The following is a 22,087-nucleotide window of genomic DNA, read 5'->3' on the forward strand; positions in this document are numbered from 1 at the left end:
AATCTAGGCTTGGTTACTAATTAACATAGTCATTTGTTACAATCAAATAATCCAGACCTGACGCATTTTTATTCAAAACTCATTCTGTCACATGATTCAACATTGCAACAACAACATAGCCTCAATGTGACTGCATCTGCGTATTAGTCATTGTAACAGAAATGAAAACATGGTTGTGATTTAAACTGTCACTGAATGCAAATCATCTCACAGTGTTGCTAAACTGATCTACATGTAGGAACAGATGAAGAATAGCCTTCTGTATAACATAACCTTAGATAGTCTGGACTGGAATATGCCTTACTGCATTAACAGCTCACTGAATAATGCATTAAGGAGTGAGAGTCTTTAAATTATGCATTTATTTTCACTGTGCGTACAGTATGTAAGACTGGGATTTAGAGCGGTGGGAGGCCAGAGGTCAGACCTCTGATAATCACAATCTAAAAGCCTTAGTACACGTACAGTACATATTACTAAATAAAGGATGGCTTACTACAAAACTTAGCAGGAGCAGAAATTCTATCTAAAAAAATGAACACACCAACAAATATTGTCAGTTGAAAGAGTAAGAGTGTTGGGTAGTTCTTGAGGAACTTCAGGAACTGGCAGCCATTTCGGGAATAGCTGTTTTTGTCTCAGGTTGGTTTTCTATTGGTTTGAGTGTTTAGCTATGCAATTGGATCAGTGGTGTAAAGTACTTAAGTTCTTTACGGGGTATCTTTACTATTTCTATTTTTCACAACTTTTACTTCACGACATTCCTAAAGAAAATAATGTACTTTTTACTCCATACATTTTCCCTGACACCCAAAAGTACTCGTTATATTTTGAATGCCAATTCACACACCTATCAAGAGAACACCCCTGGTCATCCTACAGCCTCTGATCTGGCGGACTCACTAATCAAACATGCTTCATTTGTAAATTACTTCTGAGTGTTGGAGTGTGCCACTGGCTATCCGTAAATTAAAATAACAACAAATTGGTGCCGCCTGGTTTGCTTAATATAAGGAATTAGAAATTATATCTTTTTTTTTTATGTTTTAATTTTTAAGTATATTTTAGCAATTAAATTTACTTTGATACTTAAGTATATTCAAAACCAAATACTTTTAGACTTTTATTCAAGTAGTATTTTACTGGGTGACTTTCACTTTTACTTGAGCCCATTTTCTATTAAGGTATCTTTACTTTTATTCAAGTATGACAATTGGGTAGTTTTCCATCACTGAATTGGATTCCTGCTCCATTGTGAGGGCCAGCGACAGTGAGGACAGGGGATGAATACTAATGTCTATGTCATAGAGACGCAAATAGCTGATGCTCACTATCAATACACCAATGCATTCCTCCTCTATTCAAAGAGGAGTTCTACCCTGAAATCTCTATCATGTGAAAATGTAAATGTTACAGCACCCCAAAATAGTTCATTTGAGGTATGGGCAAACTTTACAGATCCAGTCTGAGGGCTTATCCAGTGAAGCCATTGTTTATGTAAGGATTTGGAGAAGATGCTTCCATCCAAACTAAATAATCTTAGAGCTCTGGGTGTTTTCACTGCAAGGTCTAGTAGTACTAGTAAAAATATATTGCTCAACTGTTATCTGATGTCTGGAGTTAATGGCAGGAGAGGATTCCGCAATAGATGCTTCTCTCAGTCTGGGTCTCTGTGTGTCTTTGTGTTTCATCACCCTAGGGATGTTACATTAACGATACTCAATTTTTATCAAGAACAAAGACATAGAAAGAGTTGGAAGTTTATTCAGCACAGAATTTCTACATCTCTGTGTAGGGGCTTGTGATACTGTTCTACCTAGTAGTCTAACCAACAAAAGGTTTTAAACTGCTACAGAATTGATTTTTTTGGTGCCTGTTGTCTGTTAATATTTTGCAAGTGGGAAAGTGCTGATTTTGATCGAGAGTCATGCATAAAACTGTAACAAGTTGTATATAGAGTTCCCAGACATGCTTTCTCTATGGAAAACTCATTAGAACTATTGGTGATTGCCAGTTAAATCAACAAGATTAACTATGAATTAAAAAATTATTAAAATCAACAAAAACCTGCAACCACAATGGCCTTTTACAGATAAGATTGGCCAACCCTGCTCTAAGATATGCCATGAACTCAAAGTTCAAATAGGGCCCCTTAAAACTAGCACATGAAACCATATAAACACCTGTCGGTTTTGTGAGGGACTGCACTGTATGGAGGTTGGCCCTGGTGCCTGGCACACACAGGGGAGAGACTTGACCTGTGTGTTTTATGGGTCAGAGGATCTCAGGACTGTAGTCCAGCTGGTTCCTCAGCTCAGTGAACCAGATCATCCTCCCAGCGCTAACAGGACCATTACACTGACTGGGACCATGATGACCGCCAATGAGGCATATAAGTGGTGAGAGAGGGAGCAAACACTGTTTCATTTGACTTCTAAAGACAGTCATTGGAAATCCAGTTAGAAGCCTCTGTGCCCTTATACATCTCCATTTGATGACAATGAATTTGAGGAGCAATACTTTGATGAACACGTTTAACCTGGCTATCAGCAACCCTTCTGGTATGATTACGCATAGACAAGTGCTAAGACCAGAAAGTAGAACTATGCATTCTTATCATTATTAGCTATCTCTCCTGCATCACCTGCCAGATAATATTTAATAAGACTGCTATGGAAAAGAACAGCCTGACCTGAGTGCACCTCCTTATGACTCCTTCAATCTCTCTCTCTCCTCCTGCTACCAGGGACTGCATTGCAGCGTTGGCTTGGCTCACCTCATGGTGTGAATGCATTCTGGCTCCTTAGTGAAGGCGTAAGCATAGCCGCTGGAAGTGGTGCCAAAGTCGATGGCAACCACCACGATGAACGAAGGTCCCGTGTGGGCATTCGAGTCCGTGTCATTTTGCTGAGGTGGAGAGGACAGAAAATCAGAGTCAACAAATGGAGAACGTTTAAGGAGATGTGTGATTTATTCTGGATGGAAAAGCAGATGAGTTAGAAAGACTATGTGGTGAATCTCTCATACCAATCTCGCCTGCCAATCTCTCATACCAAAGTAATGGAGTTGTTTGACTTATGGATCTATCTCCACGCAGAATATTCCATGGAATGTTTCTTACCTGAATGTGGGAGGGTGACAGTGGGGTGATGCCAGGGTCACCCATGCTCTTTGCTGGAGAGGGAGTTGCCATTGCATCTGAGGAGACAAAGAGACATAGATACAACGAGTGGTAAAACAATAACAAACAACAGATACAGTGCCTTGGAAAAGTATTCATCCCACTTGGCGTTTTTCCTATTTTGTTGCATTACAACCTGTAATTTAAATTGATTTTTATTTGGATTTCATGTAATGGACATACACAAAATAGTCCAAATTGGTGAAGTGAAATTAAAAAAAGAACTTGTTTAAAAAAATTAAAAAAATGTAAACGAAAAAGTGGTAAGTGCATATGTATTCACCCCCTTTACTATGAAGCCCCTAAATAAGATCTGGTGCAACCAATTACCTTCAGAAGTCACATAATTAGTTAAATAAAGTCCACCTGTGTGCAATCTAAGTGTCACATGATCTTTCACATGATCTCAGTATATATACACTTGTTCTGAAAGGCCCCAGAATCCGCAAAAAGGCATGTGGGAGACTCCCCAAACATATGGAAGAAAGTACTCTGGTCAGATGAGACAAAAATTGAGCTTTTTGGCCATCAAGGAAAACACTATGTCTGGCGCAAACCCAACAACTCTCATCACACAGAGAACAACATCCCCACAGTGAAGCATGGGGGTGGCAGCATCATGCTGTGGGGATGTTTTTCATCGGCAGGGACTGGGAAACTGGTCAGAATTGAAGGAATGATGGATGGCGCTAAATACAGGGAAATTCTTGAGGGAAACCTGTTTCAGTCTTCCATAGATTTGAGATTGGAGTGGAGGTTCACCTTTCAGCAGGACAATGACCCTAAGCATACTGCAAAAGCAACACCTGAGTGGTTTAAGGGGAAACATTTAAATGTCTTGGAATGGCCCAGTCAAAGCCCAGACCTCAATCCAATTGAGAATATGTGGTATGACTTAAAGATTGCTGTACATCAGCGGAACCCATCCAACTTGAAGGAGCTGGAGCAGTTTTTCCTTGAAGAATGGGCAAAGATCCCAGTGGCTAGATGTGCCAAGCTTATAGAGACAGCTGTAATTGCTGCAAAAGGTGACTCTACAAAGTATTGACTTTGGGGGGGGGGGGGGGGGGGGGGGGGGTTGGTGAATAGTTATGCACGCTCAAGTTCTGTTTTTTTGTCTTATTTCTTGTGTGTTACACAATAAAAAATATTTTGTATCTTCAAAGTGGTATGCATGTTGTGTAAATCAAATGATACAAACCCCCCAAAAATCTATTTTAATTCCAGGTTGCAAGGCAACAAAATAGAAAAAATGCCAAGGGGGGGTGAATACTTTCGCAAGCCACTGTAGCTCAATCAAAATAATGAGAATTAGTACATACTGTATGTCTATTAGTATATTGTCACTCACTATTTCTCAACCATTCATATAAATTGTGCAGCTGTGATCTTAGTTATGATTGTTCAGTCATCCTCTGATAATACACTACAAAGAATATTGCCATTCTAATATTTTATTCGAAACTCCTAACTATATAACAACTCTTCATTTAAGAAAAAACGGCTGATGCACCTGCCTTTTAAACAAAACGCCATTTGAAATGAATTAAAGATTGTATTCGTCCATTTGCCACCACTTTCATTAGATTCACTTAATACTGCAGCACTTATGAAAAGGCCCTTTGACAATGCACAATAACAGTGCTTCCTCTACAGTTTTAAGTGTCTGGGGATGGTCTCTCAATGGGACATCATGTTATCTGTCCGTTTTCCACATGGCACATCCTTTTCTCGCCCTTACAGAGTGGCTGAGTGGTCCGAATCCCCACAATGCACTTTGCTTAGTAATTACTGTATGGAATTATGGACCACCTGTGGATAGACTCCACTTTCTCCACCCCCTCCCCCATGCCCCCATCCTAAAATCATAACCTTGAGTCTTATTTTAAAGTGCAATCTGCATTTCCTACATCCATCCTTTTCATTTAAATGAATGATACACATTGATTCTTGGAGAACATCATTTATAAAGGCCGCATGAGCTGAGATCTTACTGTTGTGCTGCAACCTGGATGTAGACGTAACATGGTACATTTAAATCGGTCTCCCTCCATTTAGTATGATATGTTACATTTATTAATTTGTGGATGTCCTTCATGTATGATATGTTATGAAATGTTACAAATTGCAATTTGTACAATATGTTACAAATTTGCAATACATATGATACAGTATGTTATGAATTACGATTTGTTGTGGCTAATGTTAGCTAGGTGGCGAATGCTAGCTAGGCTAGGGGTTAGGGGTTAAGGTTAGGGTTAAGGTTATGAGTTATTGTTAGGGATAAGGTTAGGGTTAGGGGAAGGATTAGCTAACATGCTAAGTAGTTGCAAAGTAGCTAAAAAGTAGTAAGTAGTTGCAAAGATGCTAATTAGCTAAAGCTGTCCGTGATGTGATTCGAACACGCAACCTTTGGGTTTAATTAACCATACCGATTGTAACAGGGCCATGCACAGACCTTTCAGGGGGCAGCCCCCCCCCCCAATTAATATCTCGAAATTCATATAGTAACATACCAAATACCTCTGTAGCGAAAATGTAAAATTTTTAGAGCATATGCCTATTTATTTCTGGACCAACACACTCACTCATCATCACAAATTGTAAGCATGCTATTTACAGTGCATCGGGAAAAGAGGCTGGGCTATCAGCTGATCATTGATGTTGATGATTGCTGTAAATCTTATTGTTAGCTAGCTTCATTTCTTTTACTGATTTGTGATTTACCTCTGTATGTCTTTCTGCCTCTCTCTGCTGCACATATCAGCCAACCGGACCGAATATTGATGATGATGTAGGCAAAATAAATTGTTATCAAGTGTTAATCAAATGTTATGCTACTGTGGCAGTACTGTTGATTTTTAAACTAGCTAGCTAGCTACACACACTCTACCGGTGACCGCATCTCTCAAGCCATGCATGTTTGGATACCGGGCGTGTGCAATTTCTGTACAGGGCAGACTACTGTGAAAAAGGCGCAACCGCACCCACAAGCTCTGTAGACGGCAGATCAACAGGCGCAACAAACGGACAGGGTGGGGGGTGGCAAACTTGACTACGACTTGTGGGCAGTGGGTTCCGAACAACAATGACAAAAATGTATACAAAAAAATTATTGGGGGGGAAATTATACCACCACCTAAAAGGGCACTATCTGTGCACGTGCCTGAAACATAATATATCATAATAATTTGAGTGTCACAGATTTACATTTACTATGTTACGTCTAGTTTTTGAGGCCAGGCTGTGTACACCATCAGAACCCAAAATATAAGCCTGTTTAACATTCTTTGTAGAAAAATTAAATAAGAATTGTAAACAAACACTGGTTAACAAACACCTCAAAACATGGTTAAAACTTAATTTTGATATCATGGATGGTCAGTCCTTGTATACAAAGCTCTGTCTATGAATTTCAGAGTGGTTAAATTTCTTCAGCCGCATCCCTCAGCTGCTACAAAAACAGTGGTGGGGAGCGCTTGGTTATTGTTTAAAATGCAGATTTCCCCTTTAAAAGAGAGCAATACAAATCAAATCAAGGAGTCTGAGTTTTTGTGTGTGTGTGTGTTTGTGTAGATTGTTTACCTGGCAGCATAAAATTCTTCATGAGAAATGTAATACAAATTTGTATTGAGTTCCATACAAGCGGTTGAAAATATCAATGCAGACCTTTTTTCAGACTATTGAGTGCAAGTGGATTTGGGCATCTGGTTGAGAATGTTATATTTATTTATTTTCAATTTCATTGAATAACCCATTAAATCCTTTACACAAGTCAACCAGAAACTAGAAAGCGGTGTCGAAGTCGATGAATCACTGACAATCACATTGTGGAGATGGCAATATAAACGTAAGAAATTTACATAACTGGCAGCAAATACATTATTAATTTAATAGTGTGGTGCCTTCACACTTACATAACTGTAATGTTATATAACAATATAATGATTTTCTTCAACATCCCACACTATTGTTACTGTCGGGCTCGGAAAAAGTGCTTATAATTAATCCGAAATAAGCAAACAATGCTCTTGCTCAACCTATCAACTGCCAACAAAGTTTCCTCAGAATGAGAGCTAAAGAATCAATGTTTCAATGAAGGTAGCTCACTTCAGAGAGATTGGATTGAATAGTGAAGTGGAGAAGCCCTAGAATAGCCTACAATCCTGAATTCTAATAGTCAAAATACAATCAAGTCCCAACAGCACGACATCATTTTCTTCTAATCATCAGAGTGAAAAAAGAAACACTGAGCCACCACAAATAGAGCTGCTAGATGAAGCCATAGATAGAGTATCCTGTTTCCCCTCCCTTTCTACATCCTAGCAGAGTGGTCCTGCTGCCTGGAATGTTCTACACACATTCTGACAGGAAGCAGAGCCATTCCTCCTCCATAAGCGACTGACAGGCCTGCAGACAGATATGTGTCCTGCATCTATAAAGTTGAAAACTTTTTCAGAGAGGCTCCTGATTTTCGTGCCTGGACTTTTTTCTCCTCTCGGCAGGAGGAGCTTTTACTTCCTGTTCTCGTCACATTCCTCTGTTTCCCCAAACAACTCTTTGCATTTTTCAGGCCCTCAGTACAGATCTCAGAATGGGTTTATACAGGAGAACTAGGCCCCAATCTATGACTGCACAATGGAGGTTTTTCCGATACCACAAATGAGCAGCAAGAACAGGAATGTAAAACTGGTGTCAAAGTTAATTACAAGTTTATAGAAGCTACTACTGCATTTTCCTGTGTGCATATTTGGTATTATATAGGCAAAGGCAGAGTTAGGATATGTCAGATACATAGACCACACTAGAGCTTTGCTAACCAACCTGAGCCCTGATGGGCCCCGACATTATACATCGGGTTTGGGCCGGGTAGGGCCTGTTTTTTAATTCATAACTAGGGTACGGGCAGGGCTCGGGTATCACACAATTGATCAGTCAAAAAATGTAAGCTGAGCCATTTGCTTGTGCTCTGCAGCACAGTACAGTCATATCTGACTAAGATCATAACATGGTGTCAGAAGTGCTTCAACCTCATCAAATATAAGACAGGAGAGATTATTTCACCGAAAAGAATAATGTTCCTTGTGAGTGATGAAAAAGTAGCTAACAGCTAACTGCTCTCTCATGTCTCTTCATTGAGCAGAGCAGCCCAAGCGGTGCCGTTGCTATGGATACTCTCAGACCCAGAGCCGCCATGAGCAGTGCGCATGCAGAGCGAGCAGTGCGTAGGGAGCAAGTGACACACAGAAAGGAGCAGCTAATGGATTTACTAACGGAGGGAGTCATTTCTGATTTCAGGTTTCGGGCAAGGCCTGAACGTCGCGGGTATGGGTAGGACTCAGGCTTAAAATTCATGCCTGTGCCTCTATACCTCACTAACAAGTTTTCATACAATACTCATTTGAATCCTTAAGACACAAATGGTTTGGATAGCTTCAAATAGACAGTGAAAAACGGGTTATTTCTACCTCTAGAAGCCGGGTTACATCGACAAGCTCTTCGTCTATCGAATGACATTGATGATTCTTCTCGTGTGATCATCATAGCCCACTCTCAGTGAGTGCCTGTGTGATAAAGAAAAAAGAAGCCAATCCAATCCACGCTTTTAACCTCTGGCCCTGTGGCACTCCCCTGAGAAATGATGTCAGAGCTTCCTCTTGTCATCTCTGGCCAGATAGCTAGGCTCACACCACCTCTTCAATACAGCTTCAAGTGTGAGGGGAAGGAAAGAAATGGCCGCACATGAAATGTCCTTCACGTCGTCTCTGATTTTCTCAAATTCTCATACTATAAGATTGAAGAACCAGTACATTTCATTGCTGCTCGTACGGGACGATGACAGCGAGAAAAAGGCAAAAGATGCATAAACACGATGAGCAAACACATTCCTTGTATTGCTGTTGTTGTTCAGAGATGCATGCAATTACCAAAAAAAGAGGCTGGTCTTTCATTATGGCTAGCACTAACATTTGATTGAAAAGGAACAGGGTAAGGACTTTATCCATCTTGGATCATCTGCTAATTTACCAAGAAGCGAGTTCACGATCGATGCATTATCAATGACAGTGTTGAAACCCATCCTTTACTTGACCTTCATTAAAGACAGAAGCAGAGCACTCAATATCTCATAGTGCAAGGCCTGATGAACGTCAACATGCTCCTTCTCATGTCTTGCTTAGGTTAGATTTAACCTGTGTGTCTTGTCCAATAGACCTAATCTACAGATCGTTATATTTGGAATCTGCCAAACTGGCCAAGCATGTTAAGCTAATAGAAATAGGTCCTTGGAGCAATAAACCACATTTTTAAAACAATCTTTACGTTTAGCGCAAAAATAAACACAACATTTTTGTTAAATAACTAACATCTGGCGAGCGAGTGCATGTTAAATACCGTACCACGGTCCACAGTCCATTCAAAGGTTCATTTAAAAAATAATAGACAAGTGAGATTCTTGTCTCTTTGCAAGTCTGATTAGATCTATTTGAAATCCGTTGCACCAGTTCCAGAGTAGTTCACAAGGTACTGTAGGCCTCATAGGCACACAGTCGGATAACTTCAGCCTTAAATGACAACAATGATATTCTACAAAGGACAAGTGCACGTGTATTGTGCATGTAATCAATTCAAGACATTCTGTACTTTTATGTATTATATAGTACAACTGGCATGTATAGATACTGTAAACATCAGAGAATGTGTAGATCAACCGTTTCTCCAGAGAGTGGACACTGATTGGGACAGCAGACGCAATTTGTGGCGTAATCAACAACGCCTACAAAGGCAAAGAGATGCCCCATTACATTCACTGCCACACAAAAAAATCCCTATCAAAAGGCTACATTCATGTGGATGAAGGGAAAATTAGTTTGGGTGGCTCTCCTTTTGAGAGAATGTCCTACTTCTTCCCTCATCTGAGGTCCCATTCATGCCATGCGGGGRGGGGGGGRGGGGGGGGGGGGGAGAGAGAGACCGCCTTCATTCTCCCTCCCTCTTTATCAACTGCATCCAGCTGGCCAAGTGCCAAGACACACAGTGCAGAGAAGCAGCAGCCTGACAACAGCTGTGGCTAGGAGAGTTTCTAGCACCCTTCATAGTCCACACACATGCATGCATATACACACACTCGTATCTAACTGTTTCCAGATCTGCTTTTCAGGTGTCCTGCTACGACTACTATAGGCCTGTTTAAATACATGTGGTAAAACTGAGATACTCCTCCACAGATGAGTGGAATGTATTGTGTAATAGTTATAGATAATCACTATTGTAGGGAGAACGGTGGACGGTCATTTGGCATGATGCTTCAGAGAATATGTCAATATTATTCAGCCTATTTAGTGAAACATGCAACTTGTTAGAAAAAATATATAAAATCACATAATTTACACACTAATAAGTATATTTCCATATACAAATGCAATCCCTGTGTGATAAGTCCTGCATATTATGAACAGTTAAAGATTCTCCCTCCATGTCCTTCTACACTAGCAGGAAGCACTGAGAAAGGTACTGATATAAAACTGCCTTGGACTCAGAAATCAATCTTTAGATCTGCGTCTACTGCAGCTCAAGGTCAAACGGTATCCCAGCAGTGGAGAATCTGCAGATAAGACAGAAATACACCTCCGCTCCACTGAGTGAAGCGTAAACTGATTACCATAGAACACAACTAGGTTTATCTTGATCAGCATATCCTCACCTGCTATGGTGCTGTAGATACTGTATGCATAGTGCTACCTTTCCCCTACATTATCTGCAGAAAAAATGGTGTAGGCCTATATGTCAAGTATTATAAACTCTATGGCATGAGAGGGGTGGAAAAACTAGCTAATATAACTGGTGAGAAATTGAGGGACTTCCAACCATTGTATTGTATTGCATGTTTCCAATGGTCAAGGTGCAACACAGAAACCACATGGTTTCTCTGAGAAAGTACCCATGAATGCCCTCTCAGGTATCCTCCAAACAGAGCGGAGGAGACGGGGAGGTAGGGACATCTGCTTAACTGTTGTATAGTAAAATAAACATGTCCAGCTAGCGGCTCCCCGCCGGACCTTTTAGAGAAAGAAGTCCTTGTTCTAGATCGGTCTGGAGGTAAATCAGTGTGACACTTTGACAGCAGCACATCAGTTGCCTGAGGAGCCTCAAAGTACACAGCTTAGTGGCTACACATCTTGTGCTTTTGACTGGCCCACTGAGCAGGGGAGCGGCTGGGAAATGGTGGGAACAGTGGCGCAACAATAAACATACACAGATTTGTCAGTTTGTCAAGGCTCGCTCAATGTCAATGTACATTTTCTGACCTGGCCTCCACAATCCCCCGGCCCAATCCAATTGAGATGGTTCGGGATGAGTTGGACAGCAGAGTGAAGGAAAAGCAGCCAACAAGTGCTCAGCATATGTAGGAACTCCTTCAAGACTGTTGGAAAAGCATTCCAGGTAACGCTGGTTGAGAGAATGCCAAGACAGTGCAAAGCAGTCATCAAGGCAAAGGGTGGCTACATTGAAGAATCTCAAATATTAAATATTTTTTATTTGTTTAACACTTTTTTTGGTTACTACATGATTCCATATGTGTTATTTCATAGTTTTGATATCTTCACTATTATTCTACAACGTAGAAAATAGTAAAAATAATGAAAAACCCTGGAATGAGTAGGCGTGTCCAAACATTGAAGTGGTACTGTATGTAGGTAGGTAGTCTAAGTTAGACAAACAGCTATCTAAATCTTGTAGTAATCATGGCCAGATAATGTGCCGATGGGGCCCTCGTCCCTCAGAGGGCTCGCAATGATTTGTTGAGTCACTCAGGTATCATACGAATGCACATAAGACATGGCAAAATGTGAAGTAGAATTGTAGGAAATTAGCTTTAAAACTGCAAAATGAGGGGGCCTCCCGAGTGGCGCAGCAGTCTAAGGCACTGCATCGCGTCACTACAGACCTGTGTTCGATCCCTGGCTGTGTCACAACTGCCTGTGACCGGGAGTCCCATAGGGCGGTGCACAATTGGCCCAGGGTCGTCTGGGTTAGGGGAGGGTTTGGCCGTGGGCGGGCTTTACTTGGCTCATTGCGCTCAAGCGTGGGCCGGGCGCCTACAGGCTGACTTTGGCCGTCAGTTGAACAGTTTTTCCTCCGACACGTTGGTGCAGCTGGATTCCGGGTTAAGCGAGCGGGTTTTAAGAATAGCAGTTTGGCAGGACATGTTTCGGAGGACGCATGATTCGACCTTCGCCTCTCCCGAGCCCGTTGGGGAGTTGCAGCGATGAGACAAGACGGTAATTGGATCGAAATTGGGGAGAAAAAGGGGGGGGGGAAACAACAATAACAACAACAAAAACATTATCTTCGCCCCATGGCAAAATGTGTAGAATTGCAGGAAATGTGTTTTAAAACTGCTAAATGTTCTCTCCGCCAACAAGAGGGGTGTCAACAGTTTGGGGTTGTGAGGTGGGGGGTGTTACTATGCCGACAAATTATAATATCTATCCGGACCCTTGCCACCTAGGAAATTTGTGTGAGCGGACATTATCAAATAGCATTTGAGTACCCCTGTCCTCCCTTGGTTCTCTTTTTAGTCGCCAATTTCCAACTCATGTAGCACTTCAAAATGACATGTAAGCCAAGCTTCAACAGCACATATTGGATAGATAACCTAGATCAAACATGAGAATAGTGTAAAAGTTCTTAGTGTGTGGCCTTACTACTACAACAAGAATATGGAACAATGTTAAGAGGAATTTGAAAGAAAGGAGTGAGCCTGGTTTCCTACAAGGGCACAGCGTTTAGGTCATACTGAGGAAATTGATAAAACCTCTCCAAAGAACAATGGCCTTGCTTCCTTCCTCTCTCTACGTTGGAAACCCGGATAACAACAAAGCCACGGCGAAATAATAAGACAATGGCTGATAATAAGACAATTCAATTTGATACACAACAGATAAAAATAGCTGCCCATTGTTTACGTATTGCAGACACGTTAACACTGCACGTTCAAAAGCATCCTCTAACAGCAACATCAGCTCGGCAATGACCCTTGTTATCAGTGCTTTCGTGCTATCATCCATTTCAGTGTTAAACTAAACACATGGGTTACACATAGCGATGGTGCTTTGAGTTTAATTGTCTGAGAATCTGCCCAGTTGTTTATTGGGTCTTTCCACGAAAAGAGTGCCTTTTGCGTCCCTTTGATATATAAGTATTAATTGTGCATCAATATTCATTTTTTTTAAACTGTAAATCCTAGTTATTTTGTTGCTTTGACAAAGTCATTTCCGAAGAGTATTATTTATTTAATGTGATTAGTGAATAATTTAAAGTTGAAGTCGGAAGTTTACATACACCTTAGCCAAATAAATTTAAACTCAGTTTTTCACAATTCCTGACATTTAATCCAAGTAAAAATTCCCTGTCTTAGGTCAGTTAGGATCACCACTTTATTTTAAGAATGTGAAATGTCAGAATAATAGTAGAGAGAATAATTTCTTTCAGCTTTTATTTCTTTCATCACATTCCCAAGTGGGTCAGAAGTTTACATACACTCAATTAGTATTTGGTAGCATTGCCTTTAAATTGTTTAACTTGGGTCAAATGTTTCGGGTAGCCTTCCACAAGCTTCCCACAATAAGTTGGGTGAATTTTGGCCCATTCTTCCTGACAGAGCTGGTGTAACTGAGTCAGGTTTGTAGGCCTCCTTGCTCACACACACTTTTTCAGTTCTGCCCACACATTTTCTATGGGATTAAGGTCAGGGCTTTGTGATGGCCACTCCAATACCTTGACTTTGTTGTCCTTAAGCCATTTTTTCCACAACTTTGTGGTCATTGTCCATTTGGAAGACCCATTTGCGACCAAGCTTTAACTTCCTGATGTCTTAAGATGTTGCTTCAATATCCTCATACTTTTCCTCCCTCATGATGCCATCTATTTTGTGAAGTGCACCAGTCCCTCCTGCAGCAAAGCACCCCCACAACGGGATACTGCCACCCCCGTGCTTCACGGTTGGGATGGTGTTCTTCGGCTTGCAAGCCTCTCCCTTTTTCCTCCAAACATAACGATGGTCATTATGGCCAAACAATTCTATTTTGGTTTCATCAGACCAGAGGACATTTCTCCAAAAAGTACGATCTTTGTCCCCATGTGCAGTTGCAAACCGTAGTCTGGCTTTTTATGGCGGTTTTGGAGCAGTGGCTGCTTCCTTGCTGAGCGGCCTTTCAGGTTATGTCGATATAGGACTCGTTTTACTGTGGATATAGATACTTTTGTACCTGTTTCCTCCAGCATCTTCAGGTCCTTTGCCCTGTTCTGGGATTGATTTGCACTTTTCGCGCCAAAGTACGTTCATCTCTAGGAGACAGAACGCGTCTCCTTCCTGAGCGGTATGACAGCTGCGTGGTCCCATGGTGTTTATACTTGTGTACTATTGTTTGTACAGATGAACGTGGTACCTTCAGGCGTTTGGAAATTGCTCCCAAGGATGAACCAGACTTGTGGAGGGCTACAATTTGTTTTCTGAGGCCTTGGCTGATTTCTTTTGATTTTGCCATGATGTCAAGCAAAGAGTGACACAAATGATGTCAATTAGCCTAACAGAAGCTTCTAAAGCCATGACATCATTTTCTGGAATTTTCCAAGCTGTTTAAAGGCACAGTAAACTTAGTGTATATAAACTTCTGACACACTGGAATTGTGATACAGTGAATTTTAATTGAAATGATCTGTCTGTAAACAATTGTTAGGACAATTACTTGTGTCATGCACAAAGTAGATGTCCTAACTGACTTGCCAAAACTATAGTTTGCTAACAAGAAATTTGTGTAGTGGTTGAAAAACTAGTTTTAATGACGCCAACCTAAGTGTATGTAAACTTCCAACTTCAACTGTACATCTGTCCCTCATTTTAAGGTCAAACTATTAAGTGAACTGAACTCTTATTTCAAAAGAAACATAGTCAAATCATAGTATTAAAACAGGTGAGCTGGTTCTACTATTTTTGGCAATTTTCTAGTGTTTTGTAGTGAAAAACTGAACGGTCGAGCATAACAGGTCAACCCGTAAATAAACAAGCTAGATTTATTGGGGGGTGGGGTGTAGCTTGCATTCAATTACCATTCCCTGTTGAACACAACAAGCATCCATTCCCCCTATCACAAGATGATTTATGGCTGACTAAGATGGAATCATCAACCCTGTTATTTTATTTAGCACTTAATAGGCACTTACTACAGTATTTTTTAAATGTAACCTCTTGAGATGGGAAATCATGTTTTTTATGAAGTTGAACATGTGCTCTTTATCACAGAATGTTAAAATTAGGTAAAATTTTTTTTTTACCAACTTATGCTTCTCAAAAAGCACCGGATTGGTGGAACGACCCTATTAAAGTATTCCATCAAGTCTAAACTAGTCATCAAACAGCACACCATATATTCAACTTTTGTGAGTTTTTAAGTTGTCCTTTAATTGTTGCAGTTTTTTTGTGTTTGAACTGAGGTAGTTAAGAGCAACAGAATCATTCAGTAAAGGTTCTTACGTAAATCTGTCAAAGGGAACACAGGTCCCAGACACTTTGAAAGGTGGATGTACAGTAGACATTGCAATGGGATGTAAACATTGCTGTGGTGTGAGGAAGAGCTTGTATCTGACAGCATCAGGATGGGAGTGAGAGATGTGAAGAAACAGTGTTTCCAAGTGTTTACATTCTTGGAATTCCACTGAAACATATGCAACCAATTAGGCTTCGTTGGACATCAAACAGGCTTGCGCTTCAGTAGGCGTTGGTTTCTAACATTGAACTGGTGAGAGCACAAAGAGTACAGTGGTGAGAGTACAGAGAGTACAGCTTTCTGTGGAGTACACTGTGTTTGATGGAGGAGAGAGAGACACATACAGACGGAGATTACAGTATTTTCATGAAGGGCCTCTTGGGTAATCGAAATGATGTCAGACTGCTGATGTCTAACAGCTGTTTAGGTCTTATTTTCACATCTACAATCCAATGGCATGTGAAAAGCGCCTCCCTCCCCCTGCGCCGCCTACTCCAAAACAGAATGGGTGCCTCCTATTGAGGGTAAACAAAGCCAATATCTTAGTCATGACATAATGCCGAGCATTGGACTTCTTGTCCCTTCCGAGTTTATTTGCCTTCCAATTGTAATTATTTTCAACCTCCATAAAATGTAGCAACCATGTTATTACTGTAGTAATAACAGCATTATTGGTATAAAACCAACTAATGTCAACTGTTACCCACACAGAATACACCTGTAATGTGATTAATGTCACCCATTATCACCTAGTCACAACATGAAAGATATCTTTGATTGAGAGAACACACCTGTGTCGTGGTGGGCCCTCTGGTGTGTGTCTCGTCTTGGAGTAGCGATCGGATCTGTTTGACCTTAGGGCCTCTGTGGCGCTGAAAGACAACTTCCTGTCTGGCCCTGGCCCATCAGATTCAGCCCCCCTCCCGCTCTTGTCTCAGGGACTCTAAGTCATTGGGTTGACCTCAAACAGAGACGTTAATGCCTGAGGCCTTAAACCACCTCCGACTGCATCCTAACCCCTCCCCTGGCCTGAACCCCTTGCCCAGCCACCAACCCCCAAAGCCCCCATGCATTTCACAAATGGATGCCAACAATGGCTTCGAGTGAAAAAGGGCAATTGTATACTAGAGCTCAAAGGTCTCGTACAGAGGCTGTACATGTTTAAAATGATAACATCTTTATCACTGCTGTAGCATGCAGCTGCACTGGAGTTGTAACACGACTTGTGTTGTGCTGTATGAATGCCTCCCTCACTTCTGCAAGAAGACAATAATGTGTTGGTTGCTATGGGAACTTCGAATGTTGTGTGTCACTAAATCAAATCAAATGTTATTTGTCACATGTCGCAACAACAGGTGTAGACTAACAGTGAAATGCTTACTTGTGGGTCCTTTTCCAACAATGCAGAGAGAGAGATACAGATAAAATAGAACTAGTGACATGAGGTATAAATACACAGTGAATATCGAATAAAAATAATGAGTAAAAATAACATGGTTATATACAGGGAGTACCAGTACCAAGTCGGTGTGCGAGGTCATAGGAAATGATGGCTGAGACATTATGTACAAAAAAAGTTAAGATCAGTGTAAAAAAAAAACACAAAGACAGCTACTATCCACTGCAGCGCCATCTTTCGTTTACAGCATTTGTGAGTGCAATGACGACAGCACACCTGTGGATCAATTTGTTTTTGACTGCTCATGATGTGTTGAGCCACATTGAGGTATTATATTGTATAGTCCTTTTCAATGCTTGTTGCTGTTCACCTATTAGTCACCCAGCTGATTTATGACCTGAATGACCTTGTAGTGATTCATACAATGCTATCTTATTGTTACGGCTGATTTCCTCCTCTTCGTCAGAAGAAAACAACAAACGAGAATCAAACCGAAAGCAGTCCCGTGTGGCACGAACACTGACACGAAATACAAAACAACTAAACGAAGTGCAGAAACCTATACAGTACCGTGTGGTGAAAACACTAACATGGAAACAAACACCCACAAAACACACGTGAAACCCCGGCTGCCTTAGTATGATTCTCAATCAGGGACAACGATTGACAGCTGCCTCTGATTGAGAATCATACCAGGCCGAACACAAAATCCCAACATAGAAAATCACACATAGACAAACCCACCTAACTCACGCCCTGACCAACTAAATAAATACAAGACAAAGGAAAACAGGTCAGGAACGTGACACTTATGGTAAAAGGTCTCCTAAACTCAATGCATTTCAATGTCTTCTCTGAAATGTCGCCTGACCTGACCTCATCACATTTACACTCTTGTTAATTGATACTCAAGATTGGTTCCTTGAATGCATGGAATGTGCAACGCTGACCCTAGTCTTTAAAAACACTCTACAACGGTTCTCTCCTCTCAGTGAAATTGATGAGGAAGCATCACACATTGGTTGGCCGGAGCCACATGTGTGGGAGTGTCCGTAAGTACTTGGATATTCTGTAGAACAGCTGGACAGAGCACACAGAAAATAGCCCAGTGATGAGGTCCACTTTGTGCAGCTCAGCAGACCAGAGGAAAACTGGGCTTACGACTGGGCTAAAAGTTGGCGATCACAGTGAAGCTGATTGAATTCCTAGATCATAGTACAAGTCGATCTGGAGAATCCACCCACAGAAAAACACTGGGGCTGATTGAAACGCTTTCAGGTGTTTAGAGCATTGATTAGACAAGAATGTATGACTGACTGTTTAATGAACTAGTTTGTTATAGATGACTTTTGTATTTGTCACCTTTTAGGTTAACGCCTCGCCTCGTTGCATCAAGCTGTCACCAATGCTATCTACAAAGGCAACACGAGATGAATCTGTGCATTTTGGAATCTGTGGTCACATTAATATCACATTCCAACCAAATAAGTGTCTGTGTCTGACTCCCCCACCCCTCTCTGAGCTCTCCCTTTCTCTCTCTACCTTAAATGTGTAGAACATGTGTGGCTATCCCTAAGGGAACACAAAGCTCTCTGTTAGTGTGGTCACTGGGTGTTCTCACTTGGCTAAAGCCAGTCCAAAATAGTTTTGGATTTTGCTCTTTAAAATAAATTACTTGAGCAAAAATCGGACAACAGAAAATGTGCTTAGCAAGTTATGATAGTGACATCGGCAATTAGAAGTAATGATAATTTGAAACAGATCATTGCCGTTTTGGTTTTGTCTACAAGCAGTATCAGAGGGTTTAGATGCTATTTGTCATCTCTGGGATTTGTATCAGCACACTAATAGGTACTTGAGGAATTGAGCACAGCTCTCATGATGAGAAATTGTCCTTGTAGCTCAGGTAATCAGCTGAGTGCAATATCAATTTATGTCCATTTGTCACATTCACACGTTTTACTGCACACAATTACAGTGCCTAATATTAGCCAAACACTGCATTTCAATCATCTGAAAAGGTTCAACATTACTATTCGAACATGTGCTGCTCCACTGACTGTGACCACACCCTGAATAGTATGGGGACTCCATTGTCCCGTTCTGCTTGCCTGACGACTCAAACTGAATTCTTCCGCTGCTCTATTTTCGCTACATACCGCAGTCTGAGACTGCCATCGTTGAAGTCATTTGTGGTGACATCAGAATGAGGGGTCTTGTACAAAACAAAGTCATCAGTGATGGGATCATCTCTAACTAATCAGAGTATCAAAGCCAATGAAATTTAAAAAATGCCGATTTACCTACGTATGTTCTGGCTCTGGGACCAATCAGAATAGTTAGAATGTGTTTGCATTCTAGAAATCGTCGGGGAGATTCTCAGATCCAGAATCATTGCGGAGTACTAACTAATGTCCGTGGGCGTGACGTAGAATTTGGCCGGAGAAAGGAGTTTGGGTAACCAGGCAATCGTTCTGCTGCAACGCTCAAATGTACATATTGATCGATTCCACAGTGACTGTGCTGTCAACCTCTATATCAGTGATGCTGAGGTAGCTGTCCGCACTTCCCATTACAAAATATGATTGGTGGGTGCTGTGCAGACTGAGCGGCAGTCTCTCTTCAGATAAAGTTTCAAGTTGTATTAGTCGTATGTACGGGATACACATGGTATACAACGTCCAACGAAATCCTTACTTGCAGGTTCCTTTTCGACAATGCAACAACAAAATGAAATAATAAAAGATACGAATACAAACATAAAGTAAAAGGCTCATTAGAATATAATAGCTTTAAAAAAAAATCATAAGTATAATACAGATAGGCACAATTTATAGTCAAATATTTACATACGTTTTGGGGTTAGGAGGGACAGATCTGGTAATGTCCCACTGCGTCTGCCTCATCCCAATGTGCAGCTGAGCTCACTGAAGTGCAGTTAGTGCACATCCCCACCCACCATTTCACAATGTCAGGAGTGCCTGGCAGGAGAGGTTAGGATTGGCAGCAATGCCCAAATAGCGTAGTGCTTGTAAAATGCGTAGTCTGTTTAAAACTTTTGAAGCACCCTGTCACAACCCAGTAAATGATTCCCAATCAAATACTTGCATGTTTGTTGATATATTGTCTGGATCAACAATGAACACCATCAAATAATACATTGTAAACTCATAACACTGTGGGAAAAAAACTCTCTCTAAAAGGTTTAACAGAGCAGGTGAAATGTAACCATACTCTAAAGTCATATATCGTCAATGATACTATTTAGGCCTTTATAGCATTTTGGGAAGTCATCAAAAAAGGGAAAGGGTCTGAATACTTTACGAATGCACTGGGCCTACTGTACTGTACACGATTCACCTACACCCCCATATTACATCATAGGAGAGGTGTCACATGATTTACTGTCCTGCTGTGGAGCCGATATGACACCTCTATGGAGCTTGTGGGTGATGGAAATAAAAGTAAATATGCCTATTCCCAAATAACATGTTGGACGTGAAAACCTAGAAGAAAACGTCAAATAAGTAAAACAACATGAAAATAAGAGCACTGGTTGAGATAGAATAATATCATTTGTCCCATAATAGAGGACTCGCTGCTTTTAATCAATTCAGACTATATAGCGATTCCTACTTCTAATCCGACGTTTTAACCACATTGCTGCGATACCTGGGATGATAGTCTGGCAAGCATACTTTTGCTGCATTGAGTCAAGCCTCCCGTGGGACTGACCATGTGACCATACTCTGCACGGTTATGGAGGACCAAACTCTACTGCGTGAGCATACCTTTTCTGCCCAAGGAAAAGGGGCGTCTAAACGCGACTGGTGGCGATTTTCTGGGGCTGTAGGGAAAATATTCTTCAGAGTAAAATAATGATTCTAATAATGAAATGTGTTTCTGTCTAGGTGGATTATCATATTTCCTCCATGTTGCGGCAGAGCTATTTTGAAGCTGCATGGCCACGACTGTAGCCTATACGCTTTACAATAATAGCTTCATTACAAACCTTTGTATAGCTAAATACATTTAAAAGGAGCGAATACCTCTATATAACATCGCCATCACATTACCTGGACGACTATAACCCAAATCAAACGTGAAAACGGAAAATGAGTCTCCTGGCGAGATCTCAAAGGCTCTAATGCGCACCGCCACGGATATAATGAGCGCACCTACTGTGTAGCTTTGAGACTGAAATAATAGATAGAGGGCCCTTTGAAGGATAGCCTTAAGAATCAAAAGCGTTTTACCTGCTATTATCTTGTCTGTTGCCGATTCTTTCTCAGTCATCATGTCCCGCTGTTTTATCTTTCCTTGAGTCTCCCCTAAACAGTTACACATTCAGTTTGTCCTTGTTTACTTGCCAGTCTGAAGCATTAGATTTAACTGGAAAATAGGATTTGCTATGGATGGCGCGCTAAAAAGAACATTTAAAGGATGCACAGCAGGGTTGACCCATTCAACTAAAAGCTTGTAGTCGAGTTTGGCCGATGTACACCTCCAAAGCAAGGAAGTCTGGTAGTACCTCAGGCTGCTACTTTCCGATTGTTAGGTAGCCCTCTGTCCCGCCCCTCCCGTCAGCTCGCACGGCTTGTTCTGGCAAGGAATGTCTCCAAATCCAGACCTAAAAGTATACAGTAAGGGCTTCTAGGATGCAGCACTAGGTTTACATCATCAGGGTCTTAGCTTTCCTGCACTGGCAAATTTTCATTAGTCATCTCCTATGCAAATAAGAACACCCCCCCCCCCACCACCACAAAAAAAAATCTGTACAATGGTTTTCAGGTTACCTGTCATGTTTTGCTTTTTGACAATTAGGCCTACATCAATACACTTCTACTGCAATATTGCATAAACATTTTAGGAATGGTAAAATGCACTATGCTGCTGGGTTTGTTGTACATTCATGATGACACTTGATGATGCACACTGAGTTCAATACATGATTAGACA

General features: G+C 41.1%; 1 protein-coding gene across 2 annotated transcripts in view; it reads right to left on the bottom strand.

The window, feature by feature from the left end:
- Nucleotides 1-21,791, bottom strand: part of hspa12a (heat shock protein 12A) — a 42,693-nt gene extending 20,902 nt beyond the window's left edge. For both annotated transcript variants that reach the window (XM_024007637.2, XM_024007636.2), the window contains exons 1-3: nt 21,385-21,791; nt 3,122-3,198; nt 2,777-2,907 (exon numbers count right to left, since the gene is read on the bottom strand). In XM_024007637.2, the coding sequence (XP_023863405.1) occupies nt 2,777-2,907; nt 3,122-3,198; nt 21,385-21,475 (299 nt within the window). In that variant the 5' untranslated portion in view covers nt 21,476-21,791. The remainder of the gene's footprint in view (nt 1-2,776; nt 2,908-3,121; nt 3,199-21,384) is intronic.
- Nucleotides 21,792-22,087: the final 296 nt, after the last annotated feature.

Source organism: Salvelinus sp. IW2-2015, linkage group LG18, assembly GCF_002910315.2.
Source record: "Salvelinus sp. IW2-2015 linkage group LG18, ASM291031v2, whole genome shotgun sequence".
NCBI classification, from domain to species: Eukaryota; Metazoa; Chordata; class Actinopteri; order Salmoniformes; family Salmonidae; genus Salvelinus; species Salvelinus sp. IW2-2015.